Genomic DNA, 27,161 nt, shown 5'->3' with positions numbered 1-27,161 from the left:
CTGCCCTGTGGAAGCCAAAAGCAGTCGTGGGGAGTCAGACCCCTAAGCAGACACTTAGGTTAAAATTTTCAGCATTTTTCCTAGATCCTTGTCTGGACACTGTAAACTGAGCACTTTTGTAAGGTCAAACTTTTGACTAGAGAAAGTTTGAGAAAAGAAACTTGCATCACTTTGATCTTGTGGTGTCGTTTCTTAAATAACTACAACAGAAAAAGTTGTGAGGTTTTATTTTTAGGACAATAGGGCAAACCCCTCTTTGCTGAGGTTACAAGGATCAGCAATCAAACTTACCAGCAAGAATTCAATATATTAATAAGCAGAAGGCACAGTCATACCAAATGCATAATAAAAACCAGAAGTAGGAGGTATACAGTAACACAAACTCCCTCTTGCAGCATTTCAGTATTGATATATAACACAGTAAATTTGCTGTTTACACTATCTTATCTTTAACTATGTGCAACACAGAATGCCACCAAATTAAGCTTTACCTAAAATATCCCACAAATAATGAAACTTTTAATTTGCCTGCACAAGAACAAATCACATGTCCAAGTGATCAACTTCTGGCAAAACAGAAGCATTTTGGTAAACAAAGTAGAGGAGAAAAAGGCAACTAAATGAACAGCCATGGTATAACAAAAGATATAGTGAAATAACAACTTTACAATAATGCAAATAGGAGGTACAGGTAACAGTAAATCATGAGCAATAGCAGGGTCGCTATTCTGAAATATAAAGCTTATTTTTAAAACATAAACCACGTGTGTATGCATTTCTGTGTGCAACATTTTAACTTTACTAGTACTAAAGTTGAACTGGCAGCATTCAATGGGTTGAAAGAAACTGATTCATTATATTGAGCAGGTGTTGCCCTGTGTGAGCTGTAGACTTTTTGCTGAGGATATTAAACTCTAGCCCCATTTAACTATTTAAACAGACTGAAATGATCCCATAGCACTATTTGCAGAGAAGTAGGTGCCACTATGCTTGATTGTTACTGTCAGAGAAGAGATTTCCTGCGATTTCTTGAATTTCTGTTTGTGGGACCCTGCACATAAATTAGCTGTTGTGTTGGAACACTTTGAAGAGAAATTTATTCATTGTAAATAATTTTCTGACCATTTGAGAAGAAGGACATTCTTCTATTTTTTTCTGTATCTTGGTACCCTCTGTTCTGACAGCATGTTCATTGAACAGGTTCAGAAAAGTGACCCACCACCACCTTTGTGACCAACCATGATGAAAATTCCCACGTTCCAAGCAAGATTTTTAATGTATTTTCCTTCTATTGCACGCATACAATAGTACACATAAAATCTGCACTAGGTATTCATTCAAACTTTGCCAGTTGGAATTTCTACTTACTTTGCTCTTCAGATGCAGTCATTTCAAACACAATAGGACCATTTACAGTGTGATTAAAAATAAAGCAATAAGCAAAAGGATTACAGCATAAATAGACAGGAAATCACCACACATCATTACTTAAAGATGATCTACTTTATCAACACCCTGCAATTTATTTAAGATTCATTTACTTGTCTTTAGAATATTTTTAGGGAGGCTTCTCTTTCACCTGTGGGAGCTCCAACCACATCTCGATTGACCTCGACTGCCTTGACCTGCACAAAACCATATTTTGACAAGAAATTAAATTATGACTTTCACAAAGCATTTCTCCTGAAATCCTACTGGTTTAAACTTGAACCATTGTTACTAGTTTCAGACCCATCTTAGATTTATTCCAGTGCTTCCTGGGGCATCTTAGCAGGTGGGTGTATGTTAAAGATACATCTTAACTGAACCTGTGAATTTTATGTTGAGGTGCGGCCTGCCCTAGAAGCGGAGCAGAATGGGACTCGAGTGGAACCTGGCACCTACTCAGAACTTGGAAACAATTTTGCATGTTACCTGCAACACCCTGTGTACAAAATCTGTTTTGCACAGATGCTACTGCTGATATGGGAATGCACAACAATAATTTGTACTTACTACAGCATTCTTAAGCAAGTGAAATGCCCTCAGGCATTTCATATTGGCTATCAAAAGCATCTTGGCATTGAGCCACCAAAGGAGAACTTAAACACATTATCAAACCTATGGAAACACAAGGAAGTCTGCAGATGCTGGAAACTCAAGCAACACACACAAAATGCTGGTGGAACGCAACAGGCCAGGCAGCATCTATTGGAAGAAGCGCTGTTGACGTTTCAGGCCAAGACCCTTTGTCAGGACTAACTGAAAGAAAAGATAGCAAGAGATTTGAAAGCAGGAGAGGGAGGGGAAAATCCTAAATGACAGGAGAAGACAGTAAGGGGTGGGGTGAAGCTAAGAGCTGGAAAGGTGATTGGTAAAAGGGATACAGAGCTGGAGAAGAGAAAGGATCGTGGGACGGGAGGCCTAGGGAGAAAGAAAGGGGGAGGGAAGCACCAGAGGGAGATGGAGAACAGGCAGAGTGATGGACAGAGAGAGAGAGAGAAAAAAAAGGGGGGAAATAAATAAATCAGGGATGGGGTAAGAAGGGGAGGAGGGGCATAAACATAAGTTAGAGAAATCAATGTTCATGCCATCAGGTTGGAAGTTACCCAGACAGACTCCTCTACTGTCAAGATGAAGCCACACTCAGGTTGGAGGAACAACACCTTATATTCTGTCTGGGTAGCCTCCAACCTGATGGCATGAACATTGATTTCTCTATCTTACATTAATGCCCCCCCCCCCACCCGCCTCTAGCTCTGTACTCTTTTGCCAATCACCTTTCCTATAGATGTTGCCTGGCCTGCTGCATTCCACCAGCATTTTGTGGGTGTTGATCAAACCTGTGGATTCTGTTTCTCAGAACAAAAATGGTGAGGTAGATGGGAAGAGAAATTGAGGGAAGGAATTTCAGGGCTTAGCATCCAGTTAAGGTATGACATACACGGATGCAGTTATAGAAATCATGAAGGGTTGGAAGAAGATACAGGAAAGTTCAGGGAAAGAGATGCCTTTACTCTAACTTCTTTTTCTCTTGTTAACAATCTTAAATCCACTTCATTCTAATTTGTTTTTTATCATGTAGGGAATTATCTATTTGATATACAGTATAAAAAATGTATTTCAAAGGTGGACTTGTCTTCATGTCTTCAATTCATGGACTTATCTGAACGGAGATCTTCTTAATAAAGTGTTGGAAAGAAAATCTTCAATAGGCAAGGCCCCATGTGTTGCCACCATGTCAAAGCCACCTTGAAATCCTGGTGCCATTAATGTGAAGCATGTTGGTACCCTCATTTCAGTTGTAAAATAATAACTTGGATGTTTCAAGCTCACATGCCATCATATCATTTAATATATCATTTAATAAACCCAATACAACTTGTGGCTTAGTGCCAGAAAGACATTTAGTTAAGATTGTAAAACCCACAAAGGGAGACCACCATATCTGACCTAGACATGACTTCAGCTCCAAACAATATAGTTGATGCCTAATTTAATCTCTCAGTCATGTTCCAGAAAATAGACATTCTCATGTTTTTCCCCTAAGAAACATGGAATGGTCAATTATTGTATTTAGAGAATGGAACTGAATTAATAAAGAGCAGAACCTAAATAATTAAAGAAAGTACACTCCTTCTTGAGCTGAATAGCCAAACCTGGCCACTGAAAATAAGGCCACTTTTACCCAAGATAGCTTTGAAACTTTCTGATTTAATCAAGATGCACTAGTTTACCAACAAATTTAAATTCTGCCCAACATCAAAACAGAAATCTTGATTTTTGTTCCAAGTGCTGAGTTTTGCATGTTGAGAATTTTAGGCATGAGAAGACTTTGAAACCACTTTAAGCAAAGAACAAAATAGAACGATGACTGCTGACATAACTGATGCTGAACTAAAAACTAAACTAAAAAAACTGAACTAAAAAGTCACCAGGATCAGATGGATATACGGCAGAGTGGTATAAAGAATTTAAAAATGAGTTAATTCCTGTCTTACTCCCCACACTGAACTGGGCTCTAAGAAAGGAGCAATTGCCACTCAGCTGAAAGGAGGCGATAATCTCAGCTATACCGAAAGAAGGCAAGGATAAAATGGAATGTGGGTCATTTAGACCAATATCTGTTCTTAATGTGGATTATAGAATATTTACCTCCATCATGGCCAAATGATTAGAAGGTTTTCTACCCACATTGATACATAATGATCATACAGGTTTTATACAACAACGCCAAACACAAGACAATATATGAAGGACACTTCACATTATGGATCATATAAAAAATGAAATTGAAGCAATAGTGATAAGCGTGGACACTGAAAAGGCATTTGATTCGGTTAATTGGAATTTTCTTTACAGAATTTTACATAGATTTGGTCTACATGACACAATTATTAAAACTATAATTACAGGCACTATATGACAATCCTACTGCTAGGATTAAAATCAATGGATATTTATCTAATAGTTTTCCCTAGAAAGGGGCACAAGATAAGGTTGTACATGGTCACCGCTATGCTTCACATTATAGCTGGAACCATTAGCTCAATACATCAGACAAAATGAAGATATCAGGGGAATTACTATTAAAGGGATAGAGCATAAATTGGCCTGTTACACGGATGACATTCTGATCTATCTAGGGCAACCCAACATACTCTTTACCTAAATTGATGCAGTCCTTTGAACAATATGGCCAATTATCAAGATACAAGATCAAAATAGATAAAACCCAACTACTTTCATATAACTATAGCCCAGCAAGAGAAATTGAAAGTAGATATCCTTGGGCATGGCAAACAGAGTCTGTCAAATATTTGGGCATCATTATGCCAAAATGTTTGGCAAAATTATCAGAATGCAATTATCAGCCTATATGTAAAAAAATTAAGGAAAATATAACAAGATGGAACCTAACTCCTTTTCTTGGTCTCAGTTCAAGGATTGAATCTATTAAAATGAATATACTGCCCAGACTACTATATCTCTTTCAGACCTTACCAATAGAGATTAACCAAAATCAATTTAATGAATGGAACAAGATGCTATCACGATATATATGGCAAGGTAAAAGGCCTAGAGTTCGTTTCAAAACTTTGCAATTAGCCAAGGAAAAGGGGGGGGATGGAGCATACCTTCTCTTAGAGATTATTATTTTGCAGCACAGTTGAGAGCTGTGATATGGTGTAACCCATCATAAGACACTCAATGGAAAACCAGTGAGGAGAGGATACTTTCCATTCCCATACAGGCAATTTTAGCTGATAATAATCTACAAAGTTACATAAATACTATTGATAACCCATGGATGAAATGGACTCTTAAAATATGGAAAACTATTATAAAAGAATATAAACTAGAGAGAGACATTGCAATTCTTAAATGGTGTGCATATGACTCAGATCTTACGCCGAATAAACTGGATGCTAGATTTACGGACTGGACAGCTAAAGGAATAACAGCTATTTGCAATATAATGAAAGAAGGAACACTGTTCAGTTTTAAAATGCTCAAAGGGAAACAGTTGTTAGAAAAACAACACTTTTATCGATATTTACAGATGCAACAGTATGTTAATAGGATGGTTAAAAATGTAACCAAGGCAAGTACATGTCTGATAGAGCTATTTAGAAAAGCATATAATTCAGACAATGGTAGTAGAATCATTTCAAATGCGTATAAGGGTTTGTCAAATCTTAAAACACATTTGACTTCATACATTAAAACAAAATGGGAGAAGGAAGGAGGGATGATTATATCTGAGGAAGAATGGATAATAATATGGAGGTATCAATGGAAGTGTACCAGTTCACAGAAATGGAGGGAGTTCAGGTGGAAAAACTTAATAAGATATTTTAATACACCCTCTCAAAAATCTCATTATGATAGTAACACTCCCGTTTGCTGGAGAAGCTGTGGAAATCAAAATGCAAACCATTATCATATTTCCTGGGAATACCCCATTATCAAAGACTATTGGAGTGGGATACACAATGTCCTACAAGACATCTTTAAATGTGAAATACCCTTAGAGTAAGACCATATATTTTGGTATATACCTCACGAATGGGTGAAAAGAGATAAATATTTAATGAATATACTGCTGGTGGGCTGGTAAAAAGGCTCTTACTAGGAAATGGTTATCACAGGAGAGCCCAACTTTAAATATATGGATGGAAATTACAACGGACGTTTATAAAATGGAGAAGTTAACAGCATCTGTTAATCATAAGTTGGAATAATTTGATTCATACTGGGAAAAATGGTTAAACTACATAACACCTCATGGGCCTGATTTTATTCTCACAAGTCAATGAATATGTTGTAAAAAAAATCACTCCTTACTTTGTATATAGTTTTCTTATTTTGATTATTCTTTCTCTCCTCTCCTTTCTGTAAGTGTATACCTCAGATAATTATTACGTGGAGATTTGTGACAAATATGATATATATGTACAGTTTCTGAAATACATCTTATGGAAATGTTTGTTTGATGATAAACTTCAACAAAAAAATAAATTTTTAAAAAAAGAGAAGACTTTGGAAGAAGTTGCTCAGACCTTTCCTGTTATAGACACTGATTACGAAATTATTTGAAACATAGAAAATGTACAGCACAATACAGGCTCTTCGGCCCACAATGTTGTGCCGAACATGTACTTACTTTAGAAATTACCTACGATTACCCATAGCCCTCTATTTTCCTAAGCTGCATGTATCTATTCAGGAGTCTCATAAAAGATGCTATCATATCCAGGGTCATCCATCAATTGCCTAAGAAAACATTCCATCTTCGTCTTCTCTGAGGACCAAGGAATGGGCAATAATTGTCAACTACTTCCAGAGAAATGAAACAGGAATGAATGAATAGAATAAAAATGAAAGTGGGGAAGAATGCTGAGGTTAGTATTATTAGGGCATTTAAGGGTACATAACAAATACTAATTTCATCAGCAACAAATCTTCAGACATGAACGCAGATTGTAGATTGAATTTAAAATGCAGGCCCTGAACAATTGCCTTCTTGGAGCTGTAAACTGCAGTTGATTGCAAACCAAACAATGCTGATTAACATTCATTTTTGGAGTCTGGAGTGTGGGTGCAAAGAAGGAAGTGTGCAAAAACTATATGTAATGTTAACTTTGATCTTTAGCATATAAAAAAGTCATGTAACATTGGGTCAGGAGGCCTCTTCCTCTGAAAGGGTCTCAATATGATGCCTACCATTTATTTTTGGTGAATAAAACATTTCTATATTCATTCGTTTCAGCATCTCTCCAGTGACTTTGTTCATGTTACAAGTATCAAAGGTTAATTCCAAGAGATTCAAAAATGACAAAAATATGCAATTGCTTCCTACTATAGAGGCCTCCCATGTACAAGACTATATGTTATCAATGACTGCATAATGGCATCTGCTAAGCAGGTATAAAGTGTCCCTGAACAAGTATTATTCTGAGCTTTGAAGCTGGCATTTCTGTCGTTATTGGTGGTGACTACCAGAAGGCCACAAATATGATAGATATCTGAAGAGTAAAAGTAGGCCTGCAGTCTGCAGATGAGACAACCACACTTGCAGAAATAATACCCATCATTGGCGTGATTTCAGCATGCCAAGTTGCTGAGGAACTTCCCTGGGCTGGGGTGGGAAGTGAGCTGAAGGACAGGCCATCTCCCGGTTACAGTTGCCCATAATATTATTACATTCCAAAGTCCAACATATTTAGTACATATGTTCATTCCTATGAATGGCAGAATTTTCTCTCTCTCACACACACACTTCCTCCTCTTAGTACTTCTTCTTTCTTATCAGCCGCAAGTGTTTTTGATGCCATTCATTCCAATTCTATGGAGGTATGGTTAACATATCAAGTGATCTTTATGTATTTCCTGACTTATCTCTCAGATCATGCCTTGTTCTCATTGTTACCGTCAGGAAGGAGGTACAGAAACCTGAAGGCATACAATCAGTGATTCCAGAACAGCTTTTTCCCCTCTGCAGTCTGATTTCTAAATGGACATTGAACCCATGAACACTACCTCACTAATTTTTTATTTCTATTTTTACACTACTTATTTAATTTTACTACTTAATATATATTCTTACTGTAATTCACATTTTTTTCCTATTATTATGCATTACATTATATTGCTGCCACAAAGACAAAAAATTTCACAACATATGTCAGTGATATTAAACTTGGTTCTGATTATGTACAAAATGGACTAATGAACGTCTGTCAAAGCGGAACCCATTCATTACCCGGGGCAACCTATATCCCTTGCAGGTTCAATTGGTGTTTCCAATAATACAACATAAATCAACTTTTCTTATTCTATTTGGTGCACAAGCCTTAGCTAATGATTACACTGAAATATTAAGTAGTCCCTGCGTTGCCTGCAGCAATACTAGATACCAAGGATGAATAAACATTGTGTCTCTAGGTCACTGTGGCTCAAATGAACAGAATTAAATTTAATTATGTTACCTATAATTAGAATAAAATGGAATAAATTTCTGAAAATACTAGCCCAAAATCAATGGAATAAATATTGTCATAAATTGATAAGAAGTATATACAACAAAATCTTTACTTCTAAACCAGTTTGTTTTCATCAGGACAATAATAACATAGTATTTGCCACAATGACATTTCCTAGCCAAGCAATCCAAAGGATAACAGAAGGGAGACAGTATTTACTCTTGCCAAAAGAACAAATATGAATGCCTGCTTTAAACAGGCCTGCATTAAGTATTTATGAATATTGAGTTCAGGAGGCTCAGGTTCCACACCAGCAGGTTCAGCAACAGGTTTTACCCTTCAACCGTCAGGCTTCTATGCCAACGTGGATAACGTCACTCACCTGAACACTGAACTGATTCCACAAACTATGGACTCACTTTCAAGGACTCTACAACTCATGTTCTATAATTAATAAAAAATAAGCAAATAAATTATTTTTTTGTCTTTGCACAGTCTGTCTTTTGCACATTCGTTGCTCGTCAGTCTTTGGGTGCAGTTTTTCATTGATTCTATTGTATTTCTGTGTTCCGTGAATGCCTGCACGAAAATGAACCTCAGAGCAGAATATAATAACATATATGTAGTTTGATAATACATTTACTTCGAACTTTGCAGAGCCTGTAAGTGGTGGCCAACAAAATATGCAGGTAGACATTTTGCAGTAAAATACAGCAGGAGGCTACTTAGACTGTTACTTATCTGCCTTGCTATCAGAGAACATCTGTCACATTGAGAGAAAGCTGCAATGGCACAGAAAAATATTTGCAATTTTAATTGTGCAAACTCCTTTAGGATGCCGTTGCCGTGTTACTGCCAAAGTTTGCCATTAAAACTGGTATGAACTGGCAAAACAGCTGATTCCATTCTGAAACTAAAATCTAATAACATTTAAGATTTCAGCTAATAAAAAATGAAACAAGTAGGGCAGAAAGACAAAGATGTGTTGGGTCCCTAGGCAGGATCATTAATGGATTACATATGGCTAATCATTTGATTAACCCAAGAGATATACAGTGGTCTACAGTAAGAGAGGGATAAACTCTTAACAGTCCAATCATACAAGACTTTGTTAGAATTATTTTTTAACAGTTAGTCTTTCATTAGACAGCTTTAAAGACAATTAAAAGAGTGCACAAAGGCATTTTAAAAACATGTGCTAACCTGTATGTTATCAGTGAATATTAAACACATAGTTATGAAATTCTGCAGCACGTCACAATACTGAAAGACCTGGTGCTGCAATCTTGGCTTAGTATTTGAATATCCATATGTAACTGAGAGAACAGCTGCTTTCAGTTCTGCACCTGTGAACAGGAAATGTATGACACAAGCCTGATGGGTTCTGTAGAGAGCAACCCTTTCTATTGAAATTTATTCTTGGGTTTTCTGGAGTATCACTCACTAAGTTGCATATATATGATCTTCTGAACTGTCCTTTAAGAGTTACACAAATGCATAAAGTTACAGAAGAAACATTTTTGTGATGTACTCCCAAACTATTCATTAATTCAATCTGATCTTGGATTTATGTATATAGGTTACATGCGTTTCCTTTTCCCAAAAGTTTTCCCTGTGATCCTCTCATGAAGGCAGAGATAAGCACTGTCCCTCCTCATATCTTAATCCCTCTTAGACAAGTGTATCCCTTATAGGGTTACAGATCCTGGTGTTAAAAGATGGTTGAACATGAAAAAAAGAACAAACTTGCATTTATATAGCACCTTCCATAAATTAGGATGTCCCAAAGAACTTCAGATGCACTGAATAGTTTTTAAGTGTGGTTATTGTTACGTTGTAGAAAATGTGGTGGAAGATGGCATGGTTGCATGATCTGCAATGCAATCATTTACTTTAATGACATATTGTACATATACCATCAGAGGCACCGTGGACATCTCAAGACTGCAAAATTATGCTGAGGTCTTCTGTGTAAATTGAGAGGCAGACGAACAGCACGTCAAAAAAATGGCACTTCTGACAGAACAGCATACCCTCAGCTCTACCTCCAAACTGTGCTAAAATTCACGCTGTAGGATTTGAACCCACATCATGGTGAATGAGGAACAAAAGAGAGGACGGAGCCAACATATAAATGTGAGAAATTAATCTGCTTACATCTGATTTCCTCTCACCACCGTCTTAATCCCAGTGATCAAACAGCTGCCAACAATTAAAAGCTTGACTGACTTTTCTATATAAACGTGCTTGGACGGTTTGAATGTCTTAGTATTCAGCGACTAGAATTTGCTCAGGGAATGGAGGATTGATCTGTGCTAAGAACTTATTTAACCTAATTCCATATTGTCAGTTACAGGAAGTGTCTTTCCACATAATACCAATATGGAAAAAATATATTTTTCTAAATCTGCTTCTTGAACTACTACGTTCTCTTCTACCCTTAATACCACATCATGTCATCTCATCAATGGAACAACTTGGAATAATGCCTATATATGTAATGGAGGGAAGAACAAGCAACTGTCCATTTGCCCACATGGTTTTCTGAGTTACCTCCAGATCCCATCATGTTTAAACTTGTCCAAATCCCTGGTGCACAAGCAATAACAAATCTCTGTCCAATCCATAACCCGCCCTTAAAAACAGGGCCTCAGATGTTAAAATAGTGTTCAAATCTCTCCAGAACATTTCTGCTCTTTATCCTTGGAACCGCCATCAACCTCACCCTTCCACCCGCTGCACAGCCCCTGCCCTTCCCACCTCTATAAAAAATTCTCACTCTGTGGAAGCCCTCTGCCAATCCATGCCATCATCCTGCTAATAACCAATATAATCCGATACGTCTGTCCATGGCCTCCTGTACCGTCAAGATGAGGCCACACACAGGTTGATGGAGCAATACCTTATCTCCCGCCTAGGTAGCCTCCTACCTGCCAGCATGAACGTTCAACTCACAGACCTCCGTTGATACCCCTGCCCCCCCCCCCCTTACCCCATCCCTATCTATAATTTTAGTCTGGTTCTCTTTCTCTCTCTTTTTCCCCCCTCACTATAATCTCCCCCCAGCCCTACCTTTCTTTTTCTTTTATTTCCCATAATTCTCCACCTTCCCCCAGTCCATTTCCCTTCAGCCTATCACTTCCCAGCTCTCTACTTTATCCCTCCCCCCACTTATCCCCCCTCGACCATCCCATGTTACTTCACTCCTGATGAAGGGTTTCAGCCCAAAACATCATCACTACCTCCTCCCATAGATGCTGTCTGGCCTGCTGAGTTCTGCCAGCATTTTGTGTTTTTATATAATTCGTGTTTCCTTTGTTTAACCACACATTGTTACTTGACTAACACACACAAAGTACTGAAGGAACTCAGCAGGTCAGGCAGCGCCATCAGAGGGGAATAAACAGTCATTATTTCAGGCCTAGACCCTTCATCAGGACTTTACCTGACTTCCTGCAATGCTTCAAGTGCTCTCCATGAATGGGAGTGCTGTGTAAGTGCAAATTATTTTTTTCTCCAAGGAGAAAAAGGAATATCATTAGATAAAAAACTACTGTAAAGTGGCTTCCTTGAACCTTTACCAAGACACGTGATTATAAGATTAGAATGGAAATTCTATGACCTAGAGTTACCAGGTGGAGGTACCAGATCACAGAAACATTCCATTATTTTTAGACAGTATGACAAAACCCCCAACAAAAACAGAAAAAAAACACTCATGCTCTGTGTTACAGTAAAGTTATATTAATTAAAAGGAAAGTAACTATTCTGGTGGATATCAGATATCACCCACTGCACCTTAGAACTAATGCTTCACTTTTGTTTGCCTCTTTTTCTTCAGCTCTTCCTTGTGTCGTTGCTTCCTTCTCTTCCCTCCTTCTCTTTGGCCTGCGAAACACAACATCATTTCATTAACCTGCCTGTCAAAGACTTTAAAATTATATTACGCGGTAGTGCAGTTTAGCAGAAAAAGGGTGGCAGACATTCAGGGGTCTCTTCTGCAACTGAGTCACTTGTTAATTTTAAATCAGAGGCCAGTTGTCTTATGGTAAGTATTATGGGAAACAGAGTTAGGTCACTGATCACCTAAGGTATGGCCTTACTCACGTAATTACAATTACTACTACACTATGCAACTTGGCCAAGTTGTAAGTGACCAACAGAAACAATAAGTTATATAAAGTATAAAACATAGGGCATTTGGTTCCTTGTTCTTAACCTAAAACCTGAATATATTTTACTTGTGTAGACATTAACAGCCGCTTAACCCAAGACGGGGAAAAACTCAGGCAATATCAATGGTGACAAGAACAGAATTACCAGTTTGAGTCATCTTTTCATCAGAATTCAGAAAAGCTAGAGATCTTAAAACACAATGGAGTCCAGTTAATTGGGACACATCAGGACCAGTACATTTTGAACCAATTAAGTGGCTGCCCCAATTATTCGAAGTTTCAAGGAAATAGTTAAAAAAGTATAAAAAAGACAAACAACCATTTAACTGAATACCAAATTACAAATACAAAATAAACACGAGGAAATCTGCAGATGCTGGAAATTCAAACAACACACACAAAATGCTGGTGGAACACAGCAGGCCAGGCGGCATCTATAAATACAAAACAAATTAGAATACCACCAATACCATCACAATACTATAAAACTGTGTAGTAGTTCATAATGGTTATTGATGGAGGAATGCAACCAGTGTTCTTCTGATGGACTGTAAAAGCAAAAATCAGATCAGACACCTAGTGCAGAAAATGAACTGCTTTCATACAATTCTTTCAATGACTGCATCCTCCAAATGTTCATTTTCATTGCAATATTCAAGATGATTGTAATAATCTTCAAATTCTTTGCAGTTCCAAACTTGCTGAAGTAATGAAGTTGTTTCATTTTCACTCCCAGCCATTTCTGACATCTCCAAGCCTCAATGCTTGAAACCACAGTGCGCAAAACAGTTCTGAATGTGTCTTGCTGCTTAATTTTCACCAACTACCAGTGATTAAAAAAACATCGCTGCTTTTCGAACAGAAACACGCGCTACTGGTACTATTTTAAAACTGTGGCTCTAAGCACAATGTGCTGTCTAACAGCCACACAAGTGCACACGACTGAAATTGTTCAGCAACTATCTCCTGTCCCAATTAAGCAGCATAGTGTCCCAAATAAACAAAGGGAATTCTGGCTATTTTCTCAATTAGTTTTTGTTCTGTTGTCCCAAATAAGCAGCTGCCCTGACTAACTGTTGGCCCAATTAACCGGAATCCACTGTACCTTTATACTGCAGTGAAAATAGGAAGGTTATACAGAACAAAGGGGAAGGTGCATGAGAGCAGAAACCAGGAGAAATGCAGTAACATAGGAAGTGAGGGTGCCAGCTGAACTGGCTAGCAAGTATCAAATTGTACTTCTGAGGAAAGTATAAGCAGGGTAAAACTGAACTTATCAGAGGACTTGGGGGGGGTGGTAGAGGAGGGAGGTGGTAGGAATGGGAGGGAGAGAGAAACATAGAGATAACAAACCTGAACTAGATAAAAACTGGACTGAGTTACAAAAATATAAAAACATAAGAATTAAGCCATTCGGCCCAAGGAGACAGTTCCGTCATTTGATCACGACTGATTTATTTTGCCTCCCAACCCCATTTTCCTGCCTTCCCCCCATATGATTTACACAGATTCACCACCCTCTCACTAAAGAAATTCATCCCCATCTCTGTTCCAAGGGAACATCCTTGTATTTTGAGGCTGTGCTCACTGATCCTAGACTATCCCACTATAGAAAACTTCCTTTCCGCATCAATTTTACAGTGCATCTTTAGAGTTGAACAACTTGAAGCCAGCCTCTACAGTTGTAGAGAGATGGGTTTACAGCTCAAAGGCTGGGTCTGCCTAAATGTAGTGCAATATCCAGAAGTAAGGTTGATATTGTTCTAAAGTACACAGTTTAATTATCCACGTGAATAGGGTAAATTCAAACACATGTGCATGCACTCTTCTCCAAAGGACCCACTGGTGTTTTGTTTTCCTTAGCTAAAGAAAACATCTGGCCTTCTCTTATTTCACAGATTCACTGGTCCTGGGGGACAAAGATAAATTTTAGAATCACAGATTGTATTGATTTGAAATTCCCTCTGAAGCAAGAAGCTAATTTGAAAACTGCAAAGAAAATTGTAAATTTTGAAGTAATCCTCAATCATGATATAAAAATTACCTTTTAATCGGCTTTTTACCTCAATTCTCAGAACACAGCAAACCTACTTACCAACAGATCTTCCAAAGAGTATCACTTCACTTCTTTCCTGATTCAACTCCATCTGCCACTAGTCTGCTCAGACTTGCATCCTGTAACCTGCAACAACTTCTACTATCCACAACATCTCCAACTTTCGTGTCATCTGCAAACCTACTAACCCACCTTTAGACTTCCTTATTATAAAAAAAATCACAAAGAATAGGGATTCCTGCAGAACACCACTAGTCACTGACTTCCAGATAGAATTTGCTCCACAGGGTCAGCAGATCCATCCAACTTCCTTATAGTCAGCATTATGATGATTTTGAATGGAAACAAGAATCAGGAAAACTACAACAGTTCCAGAAAACAGTAAGCACAATTAAATGGAACCTTAGGAGAGATTGGCCACTGGTGTTCCGCACACCAAAGGCTCGGCCTAAGAGTCCGGCTCAGATTCAGAAGCCTAGGATTTTGGGGCTTTGGAGGCGGGCAGATTGAGGGTCGGTGTCATGACAGGAGACCCATATGTCGAGTTATCTATAACTGTGTGCCTGGAGACATGAGATCTTTGCGATCTTCAGGCACAGAGTTCGAGAAAAGCAACGTAACGGACTTTTAACATCGTAAACCAGCGAGTTGCTTGTTATGTCTCCTCGCTTGCTGGGAAAATGGAGACACCTCTTCCTCTTTTGTTAGGGAGAGAGAGAGCCTGTGGTATGTCAAATACCGGGTGAAACACAAAATCTTTGGGGTAACTGCAAGTCTGTGTCTTTGCTATTGCTTTGCTCACACTTGAGTGCTCAGTGGAGGGTGCCGATGCTTCTTTTTGCCGGTGGTGAGAGGAGGGATTGTTGCTCACTGCCACTAATGCATGGAAGGGAGGGGAGCTGGGGGGAGCTTTGGGGTTCTAACATTTAACTGTCGTTCATTCTCTGGGGCACTCCTCTGTTTTTGTGGATGTTTGCAAAGAAAAGGCATTTCAGGATGCATATTGTATACATTTCTCTGACATTAAATTGTACCTTTGAACCATTGATATGATTTTTCAGAAATGTGATCATAAATCAAATAAAAATTGCAGAACATAGCACAAATGACCTTTTTTTTTTGAACATCTATGCTAAGTTTTATATTTCAAAGGCACTTCAGAATCTATGCCACAGATTTCTCCAAGGCCTACACCAGCACTTATCACACCATATTTACATATTTAAAGGGAACAGTCCCTTTACTCAGAGTTCAAAAATAGTGATCTTTTGAGCTTAAATTAGTACTGTTACGAGAACTGATGGTCCTGTTTGATAATGAGTGCTCTGAGCTTACCAGAAAGAGCAAGGTCAGAACTAAGCTGTCAAAGAAGGTGGATAGTGAACAACTGTGGTTGAGTTCATCTTGAACACTGCTTTTCCATTTTGGATAGAGCCCAAAGTTCTTCTCTCTCATCTCTTATCTTGTGTCCTACCTGCTATGTTGGAACTGTCCACTCCACTGGTGACCACTGTTGCTGAGCCGACATCATCATCATCTACAATATGATACTGGTAGTCATGTTTTGGGTAGGACATGGAATGCTGGCGTGAAGAGTTGGTGTGAGACAAATGACTTGGTAAGGCCTGCTGTCCACGCTTTCTGAGCTCCAATGCTAAGGCATGCTCATCTTCAACTCCTAAAAGAGAATGCACAGTACAAATTCATCAATGCAATTCCATCAATGTAGAATTCTCTAGCACTTTCTAAAACAAAAAGTCACATTGCATTTCTTATTTGACTTTACACCTGAGTCAAAATGTTAAGATACGCATTTGATTCAAAGATGACTATAAAATCGACGTTGATAGTTCAGTGCAATACCGTGGCAGGAGCAAAGTTTCAGATGAGAAATTAAATTTAAATGGCTTTCTCATGTGGACCCAAAAGATCCTGTGGAATTATTCCAGGAAGAGAAATTCTTGCAGGATCCTGCCAATATTTATTCCACAACCAACATCACAAATAATGAAATATTTTGGATATTATCTCATTGGATTTTGTAACATCTTGCTGTATACAAACTGAATATTGTATTTTCCACAGTACAACAAAGTTCATGGATTATCTTTGACTGTAAAGTTTATTTGAAATACCCTGGTATCACTAAAGGAGGTACATACTGTAATGTCTTCTTGATATCGGTGCTGCATTTGTTTTATATAATTTCCAGCCTGGTCAGTACAGTGCATTCAATCTTTCATCAATTGCTTATTTTATAATTCAGTTTAAAGAGGAGACAGACACTGTACTAATTCCACTTGATATTTCCAAAATGAGTGCAATATACTGCAAACATTAACCAAAGTTCAAAGTAAGTTTATGTATGTGACAATATACTACTCTGAGATTCATTTTCTTACAGGTATTCACAACAGAACCCAGAAGATCGAGGGAGAAGCATCAGTCCCATATATCAGTATCGCAATGGAATAAAATTACAAAGGCAAGAGAGGGGAGCTTGCCCAGCTGGATTGGAGGAGGATACTGGCAGAGATGATGGCAGAGCTGAAGTGGCTGATGCCTCTGGAAATAGTTCACAAAGTGCAGGATAGATACGTCCCATAGAGGAAAAAGTTCTCAAATGGCAGGGATCAGAAATTGTGGCTGTCAAGGGAAGTTAAGGACTGCATAAAAGTTAAGGAAAGAGCACATAAGGTAGCAAAAAGTGAGTGAGAAGTTGAATGATTGGGAAGTTTTCAAAATCCAACAAAAGACAACTAAAAAGGCTACATGAAGGGAAAAGCTGAAACATGAGGACAAACTAGCCAGTAATATAAAGGAGGGTACTAAAAGTCTTTCAGTTACATAAAGAACAAAAGGGAGGTGTGAGTTTATATTGGACCATTGGAAAATGATGCTAGTGAGGCATTAATGGGGGCAAAGAAATGGCAAATGAACTTAATGGGTACTTTGCATCAGTCTTCACTGTGAAAAACACTAGCAGTGCGCCAAAGATCTATGAGAGCCATTATTACTACAAAGGAAGAAGCACTAGGCAAACTGGAAGGTCTTAAGGTGGTTAAGTCACCCGGGCCAGGCGGACTACATCCCAGAGTCCTGAGAGAGGTTGCTGAAGAGATAACGGATGCATTGGTCATGACCTTTCAAGAATCACTTGATTCTGGAATGGTCCCAGAGGCCTGGAAGAGTCACTCCACTCTTTAAGAAGGGAGGAAGGCAAAAGAAAGGAAATTACAGGGCAGTTAACCTAACCTCAATAGTTGGGAAAGTGTTGGACTCTATTATTAAAGATGAGATACTTGGAGGCTAATGATAAAATAAATCAAAGCATTATGGTTTCTGTAAAGGGAAATCTTGCCCGACAAATCTGTTGGAGTTCTTCAAGGAAGTAACAAGCAGGGTGGTCAAAGGAGAGGCAGTGGATGTCATTTACTTGGATTTTCAGAAGACATTTGATAAGGTGCCACAGATGAGGCTGCTTAACAAGATAAAATCCTATGGCGTTACAGGAAATATACTGGCGTGGACAGAGGAATGGCTGACAGGAAGGAGGCTGCGAGTGGGAATAAAGGGGGCCTTTTCTGGTTGATTGCCAGTGACTAATGGCGTTCCTCAGGGGTCAGTATTGGGACTGCTGCTTTTCACATTGTTTGTCAATGATTTAGATAATGGAATTGATGACTTTGTGGCAAAGTTTTTGGATGATACAAAGCTAGGTGTAGGGGTAGATAGTGCTGAGGAAGTAATGCGATTGCAGCAGGATAGACAAGTTGGAAAAATGGGCAAAAATGTGGCAGATGGAATACAGTGTTGGGAAATGTATGATAATGCTTTTTGGTAAAAGGAACAATAGTGTGGACTATTATCTAAGTGGGGAGAAGGTTCAAACATCACAGGTGCAGAGGGACTTAGGAGTCCTCATGAAAGACTATCAGAAGGTTAATAACATAGGTTGACTCTGTGGTAAAGAAGGCAAATGCAATGTTGGCAATTATTTCAAGGGGAATAGAATATAAAAGCAAGGAGACCATGCTGAGGCTTTATAAGGCAATAGTCAAGTCACACTTGGGAGTACTGTCAACAGTTTTGGGCCTCATATCTCTGAAAGAATGTGTTGTCATTGGAGAGAGTCCAGAGGAGGTTCACGAGGATGATTCTGGGAATGAAAGGGTTAACATATGCAGAGCATTTGGCAGCTTTGGGCCTGTACTCACTGGAATTTAGGATCTCATTGAAACCTACTGAATGTTGAAAGGACTAGATAAGGTGAATGTGGAGAGGATGTTTTCTATGGTATCCAGAACTAGGAGGACACAGCCTCAAAATTGAGGCATGACCTTTTAGAACAGAGGTTAGGAGGAATTTTTTTTTAGCCAGAGAGTAGTGAATCTGTGGAATGCTCTGCCACAGACTGCAGTGGAGGCCGAGTCCATAGGTATATTTAAAGCAGAAGCTGATAGTTTCCTGATTGGTCAGGGCGTCAAAGGATATGGCAAGAAGGCAGGTGTATGGATTGAGTGGGATCCGGAATCAGCCAAGATGGAATGGTGGAGCAGACTCGATGGGCCGAATGGCCTAATTCTGCTCCAATATCTTATGGTCTAACAACTAAACACAAAGACAAATGGCTAATGTGCAAAAGAAGACTAACTGCAAATACAGTCAAATAGACAGGCAGATAACTAAACAGTCAAATAAAGAAGTAAGATGACATGAGTTGCAGAGTGCTTGAAAGTGAGTCCACAGGTTGTGGAATCATTTCAGTTTATATCACTAATTGTCCTGATATACTTTCTGAACTTCATTTTAATTATTGCGGAACCATGAAGCATCGACATAAGCTAATGTACATTTAGCAAAATAAATAAATACACACTACTTAAGACTCTTAGTATTTTTCAGAAATCATAGATGCTACTTGATATTAATCAAATGGAAATATTAAATGAATCACAAGCACAATGGCTAAAGTCATGGACAGCAGAAAACTAAAAAATATGTTAACTTTTTGCTCCTCCTTTTTCTCTGTATCAAATACTAGAAGGTGAGAATAGCAAGGTTTAAAGGGGACGTGGGGCATTTTTTTGTAAAACAGAGATGTGGATGTCTCGAGCGCCCTGATGGGGATAGCAGTGGAACAGATACAAAAGTGGCATTGGAGAGGTTTTTTGTTAGGCACGAAGTTCAAAGTACATTTGTTATCAAAGTACGTATACATTATACAACCTTGAGATTCATCCCCTTGTAGGCTGCCACAAAACAAAGAACCCAAGAGAAACCCATTAAAAAAAAGACCATCAAACACCCAATGCACTGAAATCATAAAGCAAGCATAAAGTCCATAAAAACAAGCAAATAGCTTTCAGAAGTTCACAGAAGTCCACAGACACAAAGCCACAGACCCTCACTTCTGCACTGAGCTGAGTAAATGTTATAGAGCAGTGAACTAAACCAGCTATCCCTCACTTCGGCCCCTGACATCCTGACATTTTCAATCTGACACAGCACTAACTCAGTGTCCAAACGTTGAGCTCTAGTCGCTTGGATAAGCTCTTGGGCCTGGACTCCACCACCTCAATCTGGCCTGTACCCAATCTTTCCAATTTGGCCCAGTGCTTAAATCAACCAAACCTCAGGTCTTTCCCATTGCCTCACCTCGCTGTGGTTCTGCCGCATTGAATCACCTCCAAGACCAAAGGGAGGTTACAGCCTATTGTTTGCAGTAATCATTTAACAGAGAAAGTATGATTAATAAAGCATTTAGTCACTTGCTTTGCTTCATTGGCCACCTGCAAATAGTTGCTGAGCTTCAGCAGTGTCATCTTGAACCATTAGTTTATATACAGGCAATGGAGAGTGGATCATGTGCAGGTAGAAGGGATGAGCTTGAGTTGTCACCATGCTTGGCACAGACATTGTGCGCTGTGCTTTTCTACGTTTTATCTCACACCCTGTTTCAACTAATCAGTTGTGATGCAAAGTCAACTGACCTATTTCATAATGACCCAATGAGTATTTTCAGAATGCTGTTTTATTACACGAGATCATGCCTTGCCTTGTACAGTATGTAACCTTGAATAACACTGCCCAAGGAAAACCTATTAATAACAGTTTTGAAAATTTCAGTCTCAGGCTTAGTTTTTTTTGCTAGGAGAGAGTTCCAGAACTGGGCACAAAAATCCTCACAAAAACAGGACCAATGTTTCAGATTATATCTCTGGTGATCTGAACAAAGACCTGAATGTCAGCTGTTTCTCTCTCCCCAGATAGAGCCCGGCATGCAGAGCATTCTAGTATATCTTTGTTTTCCTTTTACATAACATTTCCAACTTTGCTGATAACTCAAAACTAAGTGAGAACGTGAGTCAGAGTCGAATGGGAAAAGTTGCAGGAGAAATAAATTGCACTTGGGAATAATGCAGATAGGTGGCAGAAGAAATTCAATGAAGAGAAATTAAACATGATGCACTTAGGGTTGAAACATCCAGGAATATGCAAGATGCACACAAAATATGCAAAGGCACACAAAAAATGAAAAATCTGAAAAGTTTGATTGTTTTTGGGAAATTAAAATGAGAAGATAAAATAATGAAACTGGCTTATTTTGTCCAGAGCTAAATAAGGTAGCTGTACTTGAAACAAGGAAATTTAAAGTTATTTCAATGAGTGTTATATTTATAAAACACTCTAAGAGCAGGGCATAGAAACCAATGATGCTAATTGATTTAAATGCAAATTAGGCAGCACTTTTCAAAAGGATATATTCTTGGATCCAGATTATGATGTATCATGCTTGTGAGGTCCAAATTATGCACTTGGAGTTCTTCTTGTTTGTGCATGTGTCTGATGTAAACTAATTGATAAAACTTGATTCCTTTCAAAAATCAATAAAGTCAGTGTTATTTCTACTTGTATGATTGACTCCTCCATCACCTCCAAAACCCACTCTTCTCACAGCACTAGGCAATACCTGCCCTTTAACCTCTTCCCTTCTAATTCACTAAGGCAAACCAATTCACTTGCACCCCTGTCAAAGTAGTGTACTGTGTCCATTGCTCATAATGAGTATCCTCTACTTTGGAGAAAGCAATTATAGATTGGGTGACCATTTTGAAGAACACCTTCATTCTGACTGCAGGATTACCCAGAGATTGCAGCTGCCTATCTCTTTAAATCTGTAACCTACTCCTCCTCCAAACTTTTCAGTCTGCAGCTGGTAATACTGTTCCAGTGAAACCCAACATTGGCTCCAACACAAGCAATGCATCTTTTGGCTTGGCAGACAACAGCCCACATGACAATAATATGTCAGCAATTTCAGATAACCTCCCTTCTCAGTTAGTATCATTTATGGCCAGTTCTTTTTCAGGTTATCAACCAAAAGTTTATCCTTATCTCCTCACAGATATTTCCTAACCTGTTGACTATGTACAACGTTTTCTATACGTTTCAGACTTTGAGTAGCTACACTGCTTGATTTCTCCTGTACATGTTTTTAACTCAGCACTTACTTTCTCTTCCTTTGATTATATCTCCACCAAGCAGTTCACCTGCACTTAACAAGGTATCACCACGTGTACAATTAAGTTTCTCTTGGTCTCTGCTCTATATTTTTCTGCTGCATCAGATCCACAGTAACAATCATTTTGTTCTCCTTGACACTTGTGTATTGAAGAATGATGATAAACAATCTTGAATCTTGAACTATAACAGTCATTCCTTCTGCCAAAGAATTGTCCCATCTTTGAAGTCCTTAGTTACCAACAACCTATTCCTCAAAAATTTCCTTCCCAATGACTCTCTATCCTTTTTTTATATTGCTTTGCTCATCCAGTCCAGAATCTCTGTGTTTGGTTTATCCTTACCCACGAAGGAGATACATAAACATTATTTGGTACATTGTAGTGTTTCTCGAGAATGTCTGCTTCCTTTATGTACTTTGTTTGGTAGACAACTATCACTAGACGCTTGCTAGATTCTAGCAACTAGTTACAGGAAGAAAATGCACAGCAAATAACAACTGGTTTGTTGATGGAAGATTTATGTATTCATTAATTTAGCGGTAACAGCATGGAGTAGGCCCTTCTGGTCTTTTGAGCCACACTGCCTCAGCAACCCACAACAATACCAATTAACCCTAACCTAATCTTGGGGTAATTTACAATGACCAATTAACCTACCTAGTACAGTCTTTGGACTGTGGGAGGAAACTGAAGCACCCAGGAAAAGCTCTTGCATTCCACGGCGAGGGCAGAGACTTCTTACAGACAGTGCCAGAAATGAATTCTGAACTCCGACGCCCCAAGCTGTAATAGCGTCACACAACTGTGGCGCCCACATGACAATTTACAGAATGAAATTCACACCACCACACCCCCACCCCCCCCCCCCCCCGCCTCTACTGCAACATTTTTCTTTCACTTATTATTGATGCCAAAATTTTCTTGACAGAAATATGGTTCTGCTGCATGGACTTTTCAGGACTTCACATTATTAACATAAGTAATACCACAGAAGAACTAAATCAGCAGGCTAAATAGATTATTAAAAATAATCTGTGTGGTTTCCTAATACATCGAACAGCTGAGGTGAACAATATACATTGGACCATAATATTGTGCAGAACTTTTAACCTACTCTAAGATAAATTTAATCCTTCTCTCCCCCATGACTCTCTATTTTCCTTTCACCCATGTTCTTATTCCCCAAATAAGGGCCCAAATGTCCCCAAATGTCCATATATATATATACGATCAGGAAGATTCAATCCTTGTACCTGGATAACTGATCAGTTCAGGATGCTATTATTGGCCATGATAACCAAAGAAAGAAAATGCTGTAACGCTTGCATTAAGTCAGACAGCTTCTGTGCAAAGTAAAAATGAGTTAACATTTCATGTCAAGGACCCTACATCACAACAAACTATTATTGACCTCAGGTTGGAAACAAAGGATTACCAGTAGCTCATTTTGTTACTTAAATCAATGCCGTCTTTCACTGAGATTGTGGCTTGCCTAGTACTTAAAATTGTTTATCCACCTACTTTGACTCTGTAAACTACAATACTCTTGCCACACTAAGTCAATCAATCTTAATGAACGAGAAGAACAACTGTTCCAGATCCGACTCCAGCAACCCACATTAGAAATACTTGGCATGCAGACAAGTACAGAGAACGTTAATGACAGTTGAGATAGGGGACGAGGATGAAGGCAAGGTCAGGGTCAATTGGGATGCCCATTACACAAGGCTGTGGGTCAAGCATTACCTAATTTAACTCCTGTGGAAATTAAAAGGTGGTCTCTACATCCATATACTGCAGAGATTCAGCCTCTTTAAGAGGGAAGGAAAAAAATTGTTTGAAGGTTTTACAATGCAATAAAATGGAAATTCATAACTATCGAACCTACTGGGGGAGTTGTTCCTATTAACTTGGTATCTTACCTATCAATGTGACAAGGATGCAGAAAAGCTTTTAAAACCAAGTATCTGTACTGAGAAACAACAATTAAATCCTAACTCTACACTTTAGGGAAACTGATGCTTATTTTAAGAAATCATCAGGCTGAACTTTGCTCTCATTAAATATAGAAAGATAATTTCTAAGTGTTTCAAGTACTTTGTAACTGATGCATCGGATGAATATTACACATGATAATGAATACATGTTGCTCTGGTGTCTAGAAAATATATGCAAATAAGATATGAAATTGTCAGATATACTATTAAATAGGATTGACTAGATTATGAATAAAATCCCACACAACCTTTGCATAGCAATCTACTACTAATTAACCTTAGAGACATAGCTTTAACTTGAAAGGCAGCATACTAATGAGATACAATTTCATATTGCTCAAAAATTTCAAGACAAGTAATAATTCAGTTGTCTATTAAAACTGCACTTGTATTCTTAGCAAAACAATAGCGACTTATCTTATGTCATATGACATTTAAATTAAAATATAGAGCACACAGAGATTACAAAGGCAATTTTGCATTTTCTGAAAGGTGAGGGAGGACTATTATAAACACAAATAATTATTTTGGAGCTGTTCCAATCAAGTTTCCAATGAAACACAGGGAAGGCACCACATTCATACATTTCAGATTTCATCTATAATGGAACCTAACAATTAGAACTTAATTACTTTGATGAGCTTTGTTGTAATTCATGTCATTTACTCATAGGCCCTTTTTGCATTCAGACACTGCAGTATTCTACCTGTACTAATATGTCACATTGAGCTAGCTGCTGAGAATTTTATAGTTTTTTATTGATTGAAGAATTTTCTATATTTTTTTCAAAATGGCCCTTTTCTCTCCTGGAGGCTATGGTTCCTGTTTGGAAACTAGCCCATGGGTGACAGGAACCATCAATATTATCCCATCTTATGAGGGTAAGCCCATGAAGTTGGTTACCCATGACTTGGCCATAGAAGAGGTGACAAATATTTTATTAATTTTAATCCCTCTTTGGCCTTTGATAGGTTTACCCATACAATCACTCACCCGGCCACTAATGTTGTCTCTGTGCAGTCAATCAATATTTTGAAGTTTTTAAAACTAGATTAGGTGGACATTCTCTGTCTATACAATAGGCTGAATTCATAACATTGGCTAATGATATTTGTAAAGGCTAAATTAGTTAAATATTTAGGGTTTTCATTTTGCCTGTAAATGTAGTGGAGTACAATGTTAATAAATCACAGTGAGTGCTGGCAACATTTTCTCCCTAAGTGGTCTGTGAAAGGGTGCTCAGTATTTACAGCTACAGTTATTCGAGCATGTACTGCAGCAAATGTCACAGAGAGCAAACATTTCCTTAGCAACCACCCAGCCACCAATTGAAATGAGATCAAAATTAACCAGTTAAAATAGTTCCCGCAGTTGCCGTCATGATAAGGCCACAGGAAATGATCAATTTACTAATATGATACCACTGCCGGTCGTTCCCAGGTTACACCAGGATCTCTCCATTTTTGAGAACTGTTCATAACCTAAACAGTTTAGCTAGTTGGAAATGCAGCCAATCAGCAATATAGTTAAATTAAAGCACAAGCCAGCCAAGGGTTACATGCAGTTGAAGTGGGGCGTTTAACTCAACTATTCAGATATAGCTGCTAACTGAGTTCTCACATGGTAGAAGATGCCAGCAGCCCTGTAACCATCGGTACATCCATCCTGTCGGTGTCCCAAATGCATAATAGGCCATTCATAACCTGGAGACGATCTGTTCCTGTCATATCATCTTAAGCAGAGGTATTTGCCATCCGGTTTTGTTTTATTTTCAACTCTTCTTAATGTTCCTCATGATATTTCATTCATTATTGCATTATGTGCTGTGTCATATGACGTAGGCAATTATGGCCTTTCCATGACCATAATTGTCTTTGGCAAATTTTTACACAGAAGTTGTTTACCATTGCCTTCTTCTGTGCAGTGTCCTTACAAGATGTGTGACCCCAGACATTATCAGTACTCTTCAGAGACTGTCTGCGTGGTGTTAAGTGGCCGAATAACCAGGATTTGTTATATGCACCAGCTACTCATACAACCATCCATCCATCACTGGCTTCCGTGACTTCACGCGACTCTGATCAGGAGGCTAAGCAGAGGGAAATAGCACCTAACACCTCCTTTGTTAGAGATGTTTCTCCACCCCACCACCCAAACATATTTACATATGTTAAAAAAAAGGTGCTTGGGTATTGAAACAATTAACAGTTTTAGTGAACAAAAACACTATTTATTTTCGCCTCAGATTCAGGAGAAGGAATCGGACATCAGGTGTGATAAATATTCAGTAGATTGATCCAAGTCAAAGCATGGAGGTAACTTAAACGGAAAGCACTTCTTGTTTCAGTTTGCTTGGTGCTCGAGTAACATAAAAATTTTCTATTATCAAGCAGATATTTTCACTGAGCAGATCATGTGTCTGTTATAACTAGCAATTTGAGACGTCCTATCAAGGATGGTAAGCAATTAGCAATCGATTCACTTCACCTTCTCATGGCTATTTCAATTGTCTAATAGTATCTTAAATGCAGGTCATAGCTAATTAAGAGGATTAGTGCTTCTCTCTTCCAAATGGCTGCCTCTTTTATGGATGATTATTCCTAAATGGTAGATTGAAAGCTGCAAAACAGAGTGAAAACATAGAACACTACGTCATAGGGATTTCGGCCCACATTGTCTGTGTTGACCATGATGCCAATCCAAACTAATCCCATCTGCCCGTACATGGTCTATGCCCCTCCCTGTTCACATGCTCAAAAAATGCTCCTTAAAGGTTGTCATTGCCACCTTTCCTGACAGCATCCACCACCCTGTGCGTAAAAAAAGTTGCTTCATTCATCTCCATTAACTTCCCTGCCTCAACATCTTAAATCTATGCACTGACGTATACACTGGCATTTATACCTTAGAAAAAGACTTGGACAATTTAACCTATCTTTGCC

At 38.5% G+C, this 27,161-nt stretch overlaps 1 protein-coding gene across 1 annotated transcript in view; it reads right to left on the bottom strand.

Moving 5' to 3' along the window:
• Positions 1-211: 211 nt before the first annotated feature.
• Positions 212-27,161, bottom strand: part of dnajb6b (DnaJ heat shock protein family (Hsp40) member B6b) — a 99,733-nt gene continuing 72,783 nt past the window's right edge. Inside the window, exons 9-11 of the mRNA XM_059971879.1 lie at positions 16,171-16,374; positions 12,264-12,353; positions 212-1,625 (exon numbers count right to left, since the gene is read on the bottom strand). Coding sequence (XP_059827862.1) covers positions 12,271-12,353; positions 16,171-16,374 — 287 coding nt within the window. The 3' untranslated portion in view covers positions 212-1,625; positions 12,264-12,270. The remainder of the gene's footprint in view (positions 1,626-12,263; positions 12,354-16,170; positions 16,375-27,161) is intronic.

Source organism: Hypanus sabinus, chromosome 6, assembly GCF_030144855.1.
Source record: "Hypanus sabinus isolate sHypSab1 chromosome 6, sHypSab1.hap1, whole genome shotgun sequence".
Lineage (NCBI taxonomy): Eukaryota > Metazoa > Chordata > Chondrichthyes > Myliobatiformes > Dasyatidae > Hypanus > Hypanus sabinus.
Note: the sequence above shows the minus strand (reverse complement) of the source record. Positions and strands in the feature narration are given on the sequence as shown.